The sequence below is a fragment of the Crinia signifera genome, chromosome 11, assembly GCF_055691185.1.
Source record: "Crinia signifera chromosome 11, ASM5569118v1, whole genome shotgun sequence".
NCBI lineage: Eukaryota > Metazoa > Chordata > Amphibia > Anura > Myobatrachidae > Crinia > Crinia signifera.
In genome coordinates, this window is record NC_139227.1 from 1825428 (window position 1) to 1840325 (window position 14898).

The following is a 14898-nucleotide window of genomic DNA, read 5'->3' on the forward strand; positions in this document are numbered from 1 at the left end:
ATGGGGAGCGATGTATAGTGCATGTGAACTGCTAGTTCACCATACCGTTTGCATTGTGGATGGGGGGCATGGGGCGGTGGCGACAGGCTGTGCCCATGGGAACGGCCAACATTTTATGGGCGTTCCTATGTAAATGCACCCCTGATGCAGGTGCGGGGGGCGGGCAGCTGACATCAGTGGATATTAGCTGCCTGTTTACTTCCCATACAGGGAACATGGAAGTGTAACACACCAGAGAGGTGTCTTCCATCTGCGCGGACCTTCCAAATCATTCCCACACCCAAGGCTGCGAAGGGATGTCTATGCTAAACATCCCTTCGGAGCTGTGCTGGGAATCTCTGCGTCCAGAATAAGGACCTTAGCCACAAACAATTACAGCTTGAGCATAACATTGGAGTGTTTTTTCACTTTATTATTTAATTAATAATTATTTATTGCAATCACCATTCTACGGTGTGCATTGTGAATACTGCGAATTACTGGTAAAACACTTGTGATAGCGCTGCAGGTGCACCACACACCCCCTGAGCATAACATTAATAAAACATTTCCAGCATGAAAAGAACAAACAGACTCAGGTCAGCAACTAAAGGGGTGATAATTAGCAATTGTCATCAAATCCAGTGTTACAGACTGATATGTTATATTTTCTCCTTAACCTATGGGATGTTAATAGCTACTGTACCTTCCTTATAAACTCATTACATGGGGATTCTCAGAAAGGCTTCATGTGCCCTACACCAGAGGTAGCCAACTACCAACAGTGCACCAACAGTGAGAGCTACCAACAGTGCACCAACAATGAGAGCTACCAACAGTGCACCAACAGTGAGAGCTACCAACAGTGCACCAACAGTGAGAGCTACCAACAGTGCACCAACAGAGAGAGCTACCAACAGTGAGAGCTATCAACAGTGAGAGCTACCAACAGTGAGAGCTACCAACAGTGCACCAACAGTGAGAGCTACCCACAGTGAGAGCTACCAACAGTGAGAGCTACCAACAGTGAGAGCTATCAACAGTGAGAGCTACCAACAGTGAGAGCTACCAACAGTGCACCAACAGTGAGAGCTACCAACAGTGAGAGCTACCAACAGTGAGAGCTACCAACAGTGAGAGCTACCAACAGTAAGAGCTACCAACAGTGAGAGATAACAACAGTTAGAGCTACCAACAGTGAGAGCTACCAACAGTGCACCAACAGTGAGAGCTACCAACAGTGAGAGCTACCAACAGTGAGAGCTACCAATAGTGCACCAACAGTGCACCAACAGTGAGAGCTACCAACAGTGTACCAACAATGCACCAGCAGTGAGAGCTACCAACAGTGCACCAACAGTGAGAGCTACCAACAGTGAGAGCTACCAACAGTGAGAGCTACCAATAGTGCACCAACAGTGCACCAACAGTGAGAGCTACCAACAATGCACCAGCAGTGAGAGCTACAAACAGTGCACCAACAGTGAGAGCTACCAACAGTGAGAGCTACCAACAGTGAGAGCTACCAACAGTGCACCAACAGTGAGAGCTACCAACAGTGCACCAACAGTAAGAGCTACCAACAGTGCACCAACAGTGAGAGCTACCAACAGTGCACCAACCGTGAGAGCTACCAACAGTGCACGTTTTCCAGCTCACCCTGCAGGTACACAGGTACACTCATTACTGACACAATTTAAAGATCCCCAGGTGGAGCTAAATACTTCCCTTATGATTCTGTGAGGAGACCTGGAAAACGTTAACTGTTGGTAGCTCTCGAGGACTGGAGTTGGCTACCCCTGCACTAGACAATCCCCACTGCTGCCGATATCGGCAGCAGGGGGAACCCAGCGGGGTGCAGGCATCGGCAAGTGCATACACTATTGCTGATGCCAGCATGGAAGGGAGTGATGGGTAGCAGGGGCCATGCTGCAGTTAACTAGGACCATCCTCGTCTGTACATCCAGGACAAGGGAGGAGGTCATTAACAATGTGCGGGGGCACACATCATTAATGATATTGAAAACAAATTTGCTATAGTGATATGAAACTTTATTTTTCTGTATTCATGATAGTTTTTAACTATGACCTTCCCAAACCCCGGACTGCTTCCTCAGAATAGGTATCACTCTGATTGATACGTACTCTCTTTGAGGAAGCCGCTGATGCTGACAGCAGGCGGGGAAATGTGTTGGAGACTGAATATAGAGGTTGTTCACCCATTATGGCAGCTGTGGCCATTTTCTGGTGATTCACGCATGCATAATAGAGGTGTCCTCAGGTGCATGACGTGGGCACCATTTTCCCGGAGACAGGAACTCCAGGAACATGTAATATGAATATGGGCCATTACACACTGTGTTTTCTGAATATGGGTCACTATAAACTGTATAATGTAATCATGGGTCAATACGAGCTGTGAAATGTAAATATGGGTCACTACGTGCTGTGTAATGTGACTATGGGTCACTACATGCTGTGTAATGTTAATATGGGTAACTACGTGCTGTGTAATGTGAATATGGGTCACTACGTGCTGTTTAATGTGAATATGGGTCACTACGTGCTGTGTAATGTGAATATGGGTCACTACGTGCTGTGTAATGTGACTATGGGTCACTACATGCTGTGTAATGTTAATATGGGTAACTACGTGCTGTGTAATGTGAATATGGGTCACTACGTGCTGTTTAATGTGAATATGGGTCACTACGCACTGTGTAATGTGACTATGGGTCACTACGTGCTGTGTAATGTGAATATAGGTCACTACGAGCTGTGTAATGTGACTATGGGTCACTACGCGCTGTGTAATGTGACTATGGGTCACTACGTGCTGTGTAATGTGACTATGGGTCACTACGCGCTGTGTAATGTGAATATGGGTAACTACGTGCTGTGTAATGTGAATATGGGTCACTACGTGCTATGTAATGTGACTATGGGTCACTACGTGCTGTGTAATGTGACTATGGGTCACTACGTGCTATGTAATGTGACTATGGGTAACTACGTGCTGTGTAATGTGACTATGGGTCACTACGCGCTGTGTAATGTGAATATGGGTCATTACGTGCTGTGTAAAGTGACTATGGGTCACTATGCGCTGTGTAATGTGAATATGGGTCACTACGCGCTGTGTAATGTGACTATGGGTCACTACGTGCTGTGTAATGTGAATATGGGTCACTACGCGCTGTGTAATGTGACTATGGGTCACTACATGCTGTGTAATGTGAATATGGGTCACTACGCACTGTGTAATGTGACTATGGGTCACTACGTGCTGTGTAATGTGAATATAGGTCACTACGAGCTGTGTAATGTGACTATGGGTCACTACGCGCTGTGTAATGTGACTATGGGTCACTACGTGCTGTGTGATGTGACTATGGGTCACTACGCGCTGTGTAATGTGAATATGGGTCACTACGTGCTGTGTAATGTGAATATGGGTCACTACGTGCTGTGTAATGTGACTATGGGTCACTACGTGCTGTGTAATGTGACTATGGGTCACTACGTGTTGTGTAATGTGAATATGGGTCACTACGTGCTGTGTAATGTGAATATGGGTCACTACGGGCTGTGCAATGGGACTATGGGTCACTACGTGCTGTGTAATGTGACTATGGGTCACTACGTGCTGTGTAATGTAAAAATGGGTCACTACATGCTGTGTAATATGAATATGGGTCACTACGCGCTGTGTAATGTGACTATGGGTCACTACGTGCTGTGTAATGTGAATATGGGTCACTACTCACTGTGTAATGTGACTATGGGTCACTACGTGCTGTGTAATGTGAATATGGGTCTCTACGGGCTGTGTAATGTGACTATGGGTCACTACGTGCTGTGTAATGTGACTATGGGTCACTACGTGCTGTGTAATGTGACTATGGGTCACTACGTGCTGTGTAATGTGAAAATGGGTCACTACATGCTGTGTAATGTGAATATGGGTCACTACGCACTGTGTAATGTGACTATGGGTCACTACGTGCTGTGTAATGTGAATATGGGTCACTACTCACTGTGTAATGTGACTATGGGTCACTACGTGCTGTGTAATGTGACTATGGGTAACTACGTGCTGTGTAATGTGACTATGGGTCACTACGCGCTGTGTAATGTGAATATGGGTCACTACGTGCTGTGTAATGTGAATATGGGTCACTACGTGCTGTGTAATGTGAATATGGGTCACTACGTGCTGTGTAATGTGACTATGGGTCACTACGTGCTGTGTAATATGAATATGGGTCACTACGAGCTGTGTAATGTGACTATGGGTCACTACGTGCTGTGTAATGTGACTATGGGTAACTACGCGCTGTGTAATGTGACTATGGGTCACTACGCGCTGTGTAATGTGAATATGGGTCACTACGTGCTGTGTAATGTGAATATGGGTCACTACGTGCTGTGTAATGTGAATATGGGTCACTACGTGCTGTGTAATGTGACTATGGGTCACTACGTGCTGTGTAATGTGAATATGGGTCACTACGAGCTGTGTAATGTGAATACGGGTCACTACGTGCTGTGTAATGTGAATATGGGTCACTACGTGCTGTGTAATGTGAATATGGGTCTCCAGACTCCTATCTATCTAACTATCTATCTATCTATCTATATATATATATATATATATATATATATATATATATATGTACACATACAATTATACAATTCGGTATCATCGGCACTCCTTGAAGAAATCACCTGTCACTTGCTCAGGTGCCTTCTTAGAACATGTAGTTCAATATAGCAAGCAGAAATAAAGCTGCACTCACGAGACTTTTCTTTTTAAGTGAATCAACACAGTATTTTATTCCGACAGGTTTCGAGATGTCCTCTCGTCGTCAAGGATATATATATATATATATATATATATATATATATATATATATATATATATACACTCCTCAATAAAATATACTCAGAATTCCCTTCATCCTCCTCCCTCCCCCCTGTACAACCCTCACACAGGGGGTTATTTTGGATTTTGGTTCACTCTTTCTGACAAATTCCTTCTTAGAAGGACACAACTATGTGCACTGCAGGTGGGGCAGATGCAAAATGTGCAGAGAGAATCAGATTTGGGTGAGTTATTTTGTTTCTGTGCAGGGTAAATACTGGCTGCTTTATTTTTACACTGCAATATAGATCTCACTTTGAAGTAAAACCCCACCCAAATCTAACTCTCTGCACGTGTTACATCTGCCCCACCTGCAGAGCACATGGTTTTGTCCAGCTAAGAAGGAATTTGTCAGAAAGAGGGAACCAAAATAACCCTCACAGTCCACACCTGGGTCAGAGGCCGGATCTCTGTAGAAGCTGCTTGGTTGTGTCCATCGGGAGCCTGTCAGCAATTGCATCCATTTAATTATGTCGGGATGCTGGCAGTGTAATATCCATTGAGAGGTTCGGGAGCGGCGGCTGGCAGGGCTCCAGACATGTTTGCCCACAGTGGCAGTGTAATCTCAAGGGGGGGTGGTGCCCCCTGGGGCTCTGGACATGATGCAGTGGCAGTGTAATCTCCAAGTGGGAGGGGGGCTGACGGGGCTCCTGCAATGGTGGTGTAATCTGTACGGATAGAGGGAGGGCTCCTGGCTGGGCTCTGGAAGAGAGAGCCTGTGGTAGAGGGTGGGAGCTTGGGATCAGTGTTCCACTCATCACCGCCGCTCCCGCAGCTGTAGTGGGGCTTTAATGAGCATGCAGATCTATCCGTGCCATCTGATACATTTTGGGCGGCGACGGCATACCTCCCAACTGTCACGATTACAGCGGAACAGTCCCGATTTTCGGGTCCTGTCCCGCTGTCCCACCCGCGGCAGGCATTGTATGGCCACGGCATCCTTGCTCCTCATTCCTTGAAATAGCATTTGCGGTTTTAGCCGGGGGGGGGGGGGGGGGGGGGGGGGAGAGGGGACCCCACACCATTTTTAAAATGATTTATTCATTTTTTTACACAGAGAAGCCTGCACGGATCTGACTGATCCACCCTTGCTGCGATTCGTATTTGTATATGAATACGTATGCATACAGCCTTTCAGGGGGCCTAATTCACACCTGACTGCTCATCTGCGAATTTGCAGATGACTGCGAGTTGTTAGTCGCCGCCTGTGCAAATCTGCAAGAGAATATCACAATCTGCAATCTTGTCGCACCTGCGTCCACAATTCACTCACCATCAATCGACTTTTCTAGACTATGCAAATGTGAGTAACGTGTCACTGTTCACCTATGGGACCCATCTGACATGTCAGAAGCCGCAGTACTAGGCGGGATATGTCCCGTCCCCAATCGCAGTTGTTAACAGGGCTTCTGAAGCACCAGCAGTGTGCAACACAGAACACCGTTAGTCACACCCTGATCCTGAACTACACAGGTGCTGCTGTACATGCAGGTGCCCTTTTAGAGCTTGGAGCCCGGAGACTTGTGACTCCATTGCCTCTGAAAGTTACACCTCAGGTCCCACAGGCAGCAGCCATCACTGGTTATAATACAATAGAATTTTTGGGGACATCCAGATGGCTGTAGTCAACATTATTAGTAATATTGACAAAAAAAATGGAAACATTTGGAATATGTTTTAATTTGGAAACCAGCATTGGCAGGTATTCAATGCGGCCGACGAGAGGGTTAAACAGCAAGGATTGCAGAAAACCAGCGATCCTCGCTTTTTAACCCCCCGCGCCGGCCGCTCACCCTACTCAATGTTCTGGGGAAATCCTCGCCGTCATAGGACGGGGAGAATTCCCCAAAATCGCGAGACCCGCGGCTTATGCAGAAAACTCGCTGTATTTAGCCGCGGGTCTCGCTGCTTCTGCAGCCGCATACGCCAATTCCCCCTCGCTCAAAAAATGGAGTGAGGGGAAATTGCCGTATGAGGGCGCTGCGTTGAATACTGACACTGCGAGTGGTGACAGCGAGCAGGAAGCTCTGCTCATTGTCACCACTCACCCACAGCATTGAATACCTGCCATTGTGGCAAGTAAATAGAGAAATGAGGAGCATAGGTAGGGAACCAGCAGTATATGTGTGTGTGTCGGCACTGTTGTTAGGCAATAACTCATGTGCTGGGGATTTGGGGAATGTGTGAGCTCATTTGGTTTACAAAAGCTGCGTTACCCTGGATCAGATGACACCGGTAATTTTAGAAAAGCTAATTTTATTCTAGTAATGTCATCACTGAGGCCTGAAGAGAAAGATGTATTCCTTACTGGAAATCCTGAAACAATATAACAGACACAAAGGGGGTTATAAATATAGAGAATATACCACAAGCAGGGGATATATCAGAGCTGTATTTATAGTGGGTGCAGTGTGTTTATATGTGTACCTGAGACCGGGGGGGGGGGGGGTATGCGGCACCAGAGCACCAGAGGTATGCGGATTACAGTTTGAGCCCTCCAGTGCTCGGCATATTGCCCTACTTTGATTTTCACCTCTGCAGGAGAAGCCCAGAGAGGCAACACGTGACGCGCCATTTTAGCCCCGCCCCCTCTCCACAGACCCACAATTTGGTGTAATGGAACCAGAGGGGAAGCGGGGGTTCTGGCTAGAAAGCGGGAGACTTGCCAACCTTCCCGGTGGGCCGGGAGGCAGACCTGATTTTCTGGAGCCTCCCGGATATTCCAGAAGAGTAGACAAGCCTAGTGCTCAGACTGTATAGTGATACCATGCATTGCTGCCCACACAATGTTGCATACTTATGATCACAAATAGTTACAAGTTTCCTATAAAGTAGGTGTTTAACGTGTCCTGTTGCGACTCGCCCTGTTTATGTCTAAAAGGGATCAGAAGCTTGTAACTAATATGCCGTCAGCTCTTTCAGATCTGCCTGCTTCTTGTGTACGGCAATTCTTCCCGGGGTGTCATTGCGTAACCTCTCCAGTTACATTTATAGAGCAGAACTGACTTTGAATAGGAGAAACACATGGCACTGACACTGCAGGGTACAATAAGAATCACACATATGCCAGGAATAACCAGTGTGTGACCTTCGTTAAGTCTCCATTTCTTCAAAGCATCAAATAGTAGATTTGTTGTTAAATTCATACAAATATTATGCTTGATATATGTAGTTGTATATGTAGTTGCCATTGTATGTGCCACGAGGGCCTCAACTTTTAACAGTCAACATCTATGATGGTAAATCATCCTGCACTCTCCTTTTCTCCTAGAATGGGCAGGAGACTCCCACAAATTTTGGGGTTCTCACTTATGCAAAGAAGTGTGTAGGATGTTGCCAGGATTTGCTGTGAATCCATACCCCCCAACTTTTGATCTGACGGAGGCGGGACGGTGCTGCTGCGCGCCACAGGCGTGACGAAAATTTCGGGGGGGGGGGGGGGGGGGGGTGGCCTAATTCCAGGGCGTGGCCTATACTCACGGCTCCCCCGCGAGGCCACGCCCCCATTTTGCAGCTATGGGGGCATGACCCAGAGGCTCTGTGAGCCACTAGCCATACCCCCAGCCCCCTGGCTGCGGGAATAGACGCTCCTTTAATTTATTCCCCGCTGCTTAGCAGCCTACAGGGGGGACTCCCAACAGCCCCCCCTCACCGTGGGACACTGCCGGCCGCGGGAGAGACAGCGGGACAGGCCCTGATAATCGGGACTGTCCCGCTGAAATCGGGACTGTTGGGAGGTAGAATCACATGATAGCGGACCTCCTTCCCACAGCACTGTGAGGAGAGGCTGTGATGTTGTGATTCATGGAGCCAATCCCTGTAGAAGCCCCTCCTGGCAAGGATCTCTCCAGGCCATTCTGGGGGGCACACACATTGATGGCTCATATCCCCCTGAGGAACCCGGTCCTGTGCCAGCTGGCCTGGCGCTGATTGATATCACATGATTACATTGTTGTAAAGTTTTGATAAATAAAACTTCCCATAATTCAGGACAAACAGAAATGTTTAGACGTATTTAGCTGAATTCAAGCTATTTTCCATAACATGGGTATTATATATATATATATACGTGGCACTATAGCTATTGTGAGACTACACACCCCAGCATGTCCTACCACCGTTGTAGGGTGCTCTAATAGCAAAACTGGAGCAGAGCATGCTGGGATGTGTAGTTCCACAAACCTGGATGGCCGCATTTTGTAGGGTATGGATCATTAGGTCACCAGCATTATGGTAGACAAGCATTAGGTCGACACCATTAGGTCGACATGCATTTAGATTGACATGAGTTAATTACCATAGGTGCAAGGGGTGCAGCTGCTATGGGGCCCTGAGCTGAAGGGGGCCCATCTTTACAGTCTAAGTTCTATTGTCTATATACATTTATTACCATCAGTTGCTAAATAGGGGCCCTTACAAACCTTTGCTATGGGGCCTACGAATATCTAGTTACGCCCCTGCCAGTTCCACTTGTTTTACAGTATTCCAGAAAACTTGGGAGCAGCCGTCCAGAGTGTTTATATTCTTATTGTCTTTTTGGTCAGTATTTGATATATTGATATAGTATGATATTATCATTTTATGCAGCTGATTTTAATATAGTGTCAAAGTTCCATCTTCGCCTTTCAGAGAAATATTTTGTTCCAATGTATATTTCTCCTTAAATACCACGTATATACAGTAGGTGCTGCATACTCCTACACATCTATATTTGGGAGACTTACGCCCGGTGTTTGGACAAGTGTGCCGTCACAAGCGAAGTCCCAGCAACTGTCTTTTGGAAGTGAAGTCCCGCTCACCACCTGACAGATGGGTAAGAATGGAGGTCACAGCTCACCTTCCAACACAATTACCATCCACTACAATCATCGGGACCCCTGCTGGGAGTATCGGGAGCCTGATACCACAGTGGTTGTTTGCGGCAACTAAATCTACACCATCAATTACGGCAATAATTTAGTTAATTTTCACCGGGCATGATATAAGATTGTCCACTACAGGTGTCATCTAGATCTTAATTTCACAGCACTGTTTTGAAATACCAGCGAATTATATCCTTATAAAAAGATATACATTTTGATATAATATATCTTTTTGGGGTTATTTGTAACTTCATGTATATAATGTGCATATTTTAATAAACGATTATTATTATTCCTAAATAAATATAAACATTGTATTAACTGATTGGTCTTGTGAATTCATACGTGGTGTGATCATATAAATTCCGCGCAGGGCTTCCATTTCTTTTCTATACTCGTATAAATTGACACTGTTTGTACCTAAAGTCTAAACAGCGCCAAAATAACAAGTGTGTAGACATCAACACACTAGAAGCCTGCAGCTTAAATTCTTTTTCATATAATTGAATATATATTAGACTTATTTTAACTATATTGTTGTGTATTTTAATAAGCGCCTAATAATTTAGTGTATTATTTGGGAGACTAAAATTGGGAAAATGTATGTATAGTGTTGTGGCGCTTTGTCTCCGTCAACAAGGTGTAAACTGAGCAACAATGGTGTGAGGAATACTTAGCTCTGGAGTTTCTCTGAGGTCCTGGTGTTTCCTGGCGAAGTTCTCAGTGGTGCTCCCGTCCCAATTTATGGGTATGTGGGAAAAAAATTCATATATGTGTAAGTTTCAACAGGTCGAATTTGATCACTTTGTGGAACACGCTGTGGTAGTGTAGCTTCTCTGTAGCGCACCTCACTCATATCAGGAAACTATGATTTTTGGAATAATTTGAATAACGGTTATTTGGATAAGGGATACTCAATCTGTAATGTGTTAGCACATATGCGATTAGCATTTTCCCGATGGGTGGCGGGATGTTGTACAATTTTCAGCATTGTTTCTCTTACTCCAGTTGACAAGCATGCGCAGGAGCCAACACGGGTTTTCCACTCTGAGACCCTCTGCCACATTATGGCCTACACCCCCCCCCCCCCAATCAGGACATAGAGTGGTTACCTGGGCGACCAGGTGAGAAGACAATGTCTCAGAGGAAGGAGTGGAGGCGTTGAGAGTCGGCAGAGGGGAGAAGTCCCTGTGTTGGCTCCTGCACGCACCCCTATGCTATGGTTACAGCCCTAATTCCCAAACTCCTCAGCATTTTCTCTGGACTGTTACTCATTGCCGTTTACTTTTTACTTCCAGGCAGCCAGATAAAGTTGTCGTTGTGTGGACCAGAAGAAACAGAAGAGTCTCCTCTAAGGTACCCAAATCCGGTAGTGCCTTCAATTCTTGCTCTTCCATCCATCCTCTTATCATTCTTTCTTCATCTGCCATTCATTGTTTTAGTTTAAGGCATGGATACGTAATAATGTAGGATATCATTTACAATTGACACTTGCTCTTTGTAGTTTTATATGTAGAATTGTGCACCGCTGCAATCTGCAATATATAAGTTCTGGGTTTTGTACATAGGCGGTTAGTACAGTGCATTGAGATTCCAGTGAACCATATTCAGTATCTTTTACAAAGGCCCAGATGTAGTAAGCTTGAAAGGTTATAACATGGATAGTGTTGAAGTCTGGGCGGGACACCCCCTGCCCATCGTGATGATGGTAATGCCGATAAACGGCGGCAGCCGCAGGAAATGATGGGAGACGTGTCAGATCACACTGACAATGCTGTGGATAGGCTTCTATGTTACCCTACACAATGGGGCCCCACTGGAGCGGGCTTTAGTTTATTAGGAAATGCAGCGAAAACCCAGAAAACTGGGTTTTTATCGCATTTTTCTTTAATAAATCCCGTCAGATGCACCAAGCTTAAAAAAGTGATGAAGTGGAGACAGATAAAGCAGCAGCCAATCAGCTCTTCGCTGTCATGTTACAGGCTATGTTTGAAAAATGACAGTAGCTGATTGGCTGGTTGTTTATCACTATCCATTTTATCACCTTTTCTATTTTTTCCACCTTTTTGTGTTTCTTTGATTGCATGGGCTGGGCCCCTTAATATATATATATATATATATATATATATATATATATATATATATATATATATGTCCATGCATGATTAAATACCAGATTAGTAACAGCAATGACCTGTAGAAAGTAAAGCATAGCCCTGCGCCATATAATGTAACATATGAATGATGTGTAATTTGAGTGCACAGACTGATCTCTAGAGGGATCCATTGTTTAGGATTGGGGGTAGCACTTGTACTTTTGGGCCTCTCCCCAAGGAAGCGGGCATTATATTCAGCTTATGGAAGGTTTGTGATGCGGTTGCTGACAGCACATCTGTGTCTCCGTGTGGGTCTACATCTGTCTGCGGTTATGGAAATATGCCCATATAGTACTCACTCTGTATTTGTGAAATGTTTAAGAAGCCTCCTCGGTGCCACAGTTAATCATTATTAATGAGAAAGATAATATTTAAAAACTCAATCAAATGACATTTTTCTTTTATAACTCCAATATCTTACCTTCTTTTTCTTATTCATCTGTCCCTTCTATGTGCCTCTCGGTATGACACGCAGAAATTGCAAACTATAACCATATGTCCTTTGTCTTAGGCTCATAGCTGGCAGCCTGGGATCAAGAACCCATTCCGTGGATCTGTTGTTTGGCCTGTTCCCGAAAATGTGGACATCACAGCTACACTATACAGAGTAAGTGACTACCATACAGAGTAAGTGACTACCATACAGAGTAAGTGACTACTATACAGAGTAAGTGACTACTATACAGAGTAAGTGACTACTATACAGAGTAAGTAACTACCATACAGAGTAAGTGACTACTATACAGAGTAAGTGACTACCATACAGAGTAAGTGACTACTATACAGAGTAAGTGACTACCACACAGAGTAAGTGACTACCATACAGAGTGACTACCACACAGAGTAAGTGACTACCATACAGAGTAAGTGACTACCACACAGAGTAAGTGACTACCATACAGAGCAAGTGACTACTATACAGAGCAAGTGACTACCATACAAAGTAAGTGACTACTATACAGAGCAAGTAACTACTATACAAAGTAAGTGACTACTATACAGAGCAAGTGACTACCATACAAAGTAAGTGACTACTGTACAGAGCAAGTAACTACTATACAGAGTAAGTGACTACTATACAGAGCAAGTGACTACCATACAGAGCAAGTGACTACTATACAGAGTAAATGACTACTATACAGAGTAAGTGACTACTATACAGATTAAGTGACTACTATACAGAGTAAGTGACTACTATACACAGTAATTGACTACTATACAGAGTAAGTGACTATTATACAGGGTACATGACTACTATACAGAATGACTACTATACAGAGCAAGTGACTTCTATACAGAGTAAGTGACTACCATACAAAGTAAGTGACTACTATACAGAATGACTACCATACAGAGTAAGTGACTACTATACAGAACTAGTGACTACTATACAGAGCTAGTGACTACTATACAGAGTAAGTGACTACTATACAGAGCAAGTGACTACTATACAGAATGAATGACTACTAGACAGAGTAAGTGACTACTATACAGAGTAAATGACTACTATACAGAGTAAGTGACTACTATACAGAGTAAGTGACTACTATACAGACAGAGTAAATGACTACTAGACTGAGTAAGTGACTACTGTACAGAGTAAGTGACTACTATACAGAGTAAATGACTACAATACAGAGTAAATTACTACTATACAGATTAAGTAACTACTATACAGAGTAAGTGACTACTATACAGAATGAATGATTACTAGACAGAGTAAGTGACTACTATACAGAGTAAGTGACTACCACACAGAGTAAGTGACTACCATACAGAGTGACTACCACACAGAGTAAGTGACTACCATACAGAGTAAGTGACTACCATACAGAGTAAGTGACTACCACACAGAGTAAGTGACTACCATACAGAGCAAGTGACTACTATACAGAGCAAGTGACTACCATACAAAGTAAGTGACTACTATACAGAGCAAGTAACTACTATACAAAGTAAGTGACTACTATACAGAGCAAGTGACTACCATACAAAGTAAGTGACTACTGTACAGAGCAAGTAACTACTATACAGAGTAAGTGACTACTATACAGAGCAAGTGACTACCATACAGAGCAAGTGACTACTATACAGAGTAAATGACTACTATACAGAGTAAGTGACTACTATACAGATTAAGTGACTACTATACAGAGTAAGTGACTACTATACACAGTAATTGACTACTATACAGAGTAAGTGACTATTATACAGGGTACATGACTACTATACAGAATGACTACTATACAGAGCAAGTGACTTCTATACAGAGTAAGTGACTACCATACAAAGTAAGTGACTACTATACAGAATGACTACCATACAGAGTAAGTGACTACTATACAGAACTAGTGACTACTATACAGAGCTAGTGACTACTATACAGAGTAAGTGACTACTATACAGAGCAAGTGACTACTATACAGAATGAATGACTACTAGACAGAGTAAGTGACTACTATACAGAGTAAATGACTACTATACAGAGTAAGTGACTACTATACAGAGTAAGTGACTACTATACAGAGTAAATGACTACTAGACTGAGTAAGTGACTACTGTACAGAGTAAGTGACTACTATACAGAGTAAATGACTACAATACAGAGTAAATTACTACTATACAGATTAAGTAACTATTATACAGAGTAAGTGACTACTATACAGAATGAATGACTACTAGACAGAGTAAATGACTACTATACAGAGTAAGTGACTACTATACAGAATGAATGACTACTAGACAGAGTAAGTGACTACTAGACAGAGTAAGTGACTACTATACAGAGTAAGTGACTGGTTGATTACGCTTTAAACCCCAACATATATGCGTATCTACTGTTTATGCATAAATACTGCCTATACTGTACGTGAATATGTCTAATGTTAGCTTATGTAACACAGTAGATATCACATCTATACTTTGAACCGATGTATTGTAACAATTAAAAATAACCTGTTGCTGCATAAAAACTTTT

General features: G+C 43.8%; 1 protein-coding gene across 1 annotated transcript in view; it reads left to right on the top strand.

The window, feature by feature from the left end:
• EHBP1L1 (EH domain binding protein 1 like 1) overlaps positions 1-14898 on the top strand; it is a 99313-nt gene that overhangs the window by 26564 nt on the left and 57851 nt on the right. The window contains exons 2-3 of the mRNA XM_083164978.1: positions 11064-11121; positions 12433-12528. Of these exons, the coding sequence (XP_083021104.1) occupies positions 11064-11121; positions 12433-12528 (154 nt within the window). The remainder of the gene's footprint in view (positions 1-11063; positions 11122-12432; positions 12529-14898) is intronic.